The sequence below is a fragment of the Monoraphidium neglectum genome (assembly GCF_000611645.1).
Source record: "Monoraphidium neglectum strain SAG 48.87 unplaced genomic scaffold scaffold00988, whole genome shotgun sequence".
NCBI classification, from domain to species: Eukaryota; Viridiplantae; Chlorophyta; class Chlorophyceae; order Sphaeropleales; family Selenastraceae; genus Monoraphidium; species Monoraphidium neglectum.
In genome coordinates this window covers 12,498-14,065 of record NW_014012640.1, presented here as the reverse complement: position 1 = coordinate 14,065, position 1,568 = coordinate 12,498, and the positions used below count along the sequence as shown (strand labels likewise).

At 62.1% G+C, this 1,568-nt stretch overlaps 1 protein-coding gene across 1 annotated transcript in view; it reads right to left on the bottom strand.

The window, feature by feature from the left end:
• Positions 1-898: 898 nt before the first annotated feature.
• MNEG_6204 (O-sialoglycoprotein endopeptidase) overlaps positions 899-1,568 on the bottom strand; it is a gene marked incomplete at both ends in the record, with an annotated part of 2,545 nt that continues 1,875 nt past the window's right edge. The window contains 2 exons of the mRNA XM_014045324.1: positions 899-1,047; positions 1,288-1,447. Coding sequence (XP_013900778.1) covers positions 899-1,047; positions 1,288-1,447 — 309 coding nt within the window. The remainder of the gene's footprint in view (positions 1,048-1,287; positions 1,448-1,568) is intronic.

The following is a 1,568-nucleotide window of genomic DNA, read 5'->3' as shown; positions in this document are numbered from 1 at the left end:
TGGTGGGTAGACACCACTTCGAAGCCTGTCCTTTGATATTTTAAGCCTTGTTGTTTTCGGCACGCGGCTCACGTCAAGGGTGTATGATAACATGGCGTCAAGCTATGCAGCAGGCACATGCAGCAGCAGCAGCAGCAGCAGCAGCAGCAGCAGCAGCAGCAGCAGCAGCAGCAGCAGCAGCAGCAGCAGCGACGCGCTGCTCAGCTCGCGCCGCTGCCAGACTACCTCAAAAATCCAACTCATTTGTGGCGCAGCTTTCTCGCTCTCTCTGCTTTCGTGACCCATACAGGTGAACATTGGCTGGCGGGGACTGGCCGGAGCCGCCACATGGTACCAATGCTGGCTCAACCCAACCAGTTAATTGAAGCTCGCTCCGTCAAGCGGCTCATTCCAGTGCTGCAACGCCGCCTCCACCGTGCATTTGGCGCACGCGTCCGCACGCTCCGTGCCATGCCGTATCGCGCAGCACTCGCACCTTGCCACTGACACTACAACATAGCGGCGTGCCGGCAGAGCTGCCCGTCACCTGCCTCCCCAACAGCAGGCGGCAGCCTGCGCCCAAGGGCATGCCTTAATCCTCGCTGGAAGCAGTTTGGGGTAAGGCAATGCTGTGCACACCGCGCTGGTGCACAGGCCGGGCGCAAATCAACCATGCCCTGCCGTATGGGTTCCAAAACTGTGTTACACAAAGCACTATAACTGCAAGATAGAGGTCGAGTTGCGCGCGCAGTCAACCGTAGTTGTCTAGCCTACACACGGTCATGACTTGGCCAACCTACTGTAGGCCCTTCTGCCACTGCTGCATGCGGCGCGTACTGGCCGCGTGAACGACAAACAAAACGTGCGATTTGGCGGTCCTAAACTATCACGCCGTGTCTGATAAGGGCACTCTGCGCCATCAGTCGTCCCTCCAGGCCACGAGCACGTCATCCGTCCTGAAGCGCTGCGTGCAGGTGGTCTCCTTGAGGGGCGTGGTCAGCCCCAACTTGAAGGCCAGCAGGCCCGGCCACGCGATCATGGCGCCGTTGTCGATGCAGTAGCGGTCGTCTGAGAGGACAGCAGTGGGCGCGTTTGGAAAAAGGGGAGTATGGTGGCGGTGGATTGTGGGCCGGCAGGCGACGCTTTCGGGCGCAAGTGGGAGCAAGAACAAGGCGTGACTGCATCAGGTTGCGCAGCAGCGCGACCACCACCGCCTATTCTGCCTTCATTGTGTGCGAAGCCTGCTGCCAAATGTCGCGATTGGCACCCCTCACATGAGTGGGCGCCCCGCGTAGCGGCCGTACCCACCCGTGGCGTAGAGCGTGCCGCCCCTCTCCTCTGCCATGGTGCGCATCATGCCCTGCAGCCGCTCGTTGCACCCCACGCCCCCGACAACCAGCACATCGTTCTTGCCGGTGTGGGCCATGGCGCGCTCCGTGATCTCCACCAGCATCGCAAACACAGTCTCCTGGGGGGGGGGGGTGGCGGTGTTGGCGGGGGTTGCGTCAGGCGAGGGCAAGGGAGAGGGGGACCTGCGGCCTGCTGCAGGATCAGGCTGGAGGTTGGGGGTTGAGCGGGGTGGGGGCGGG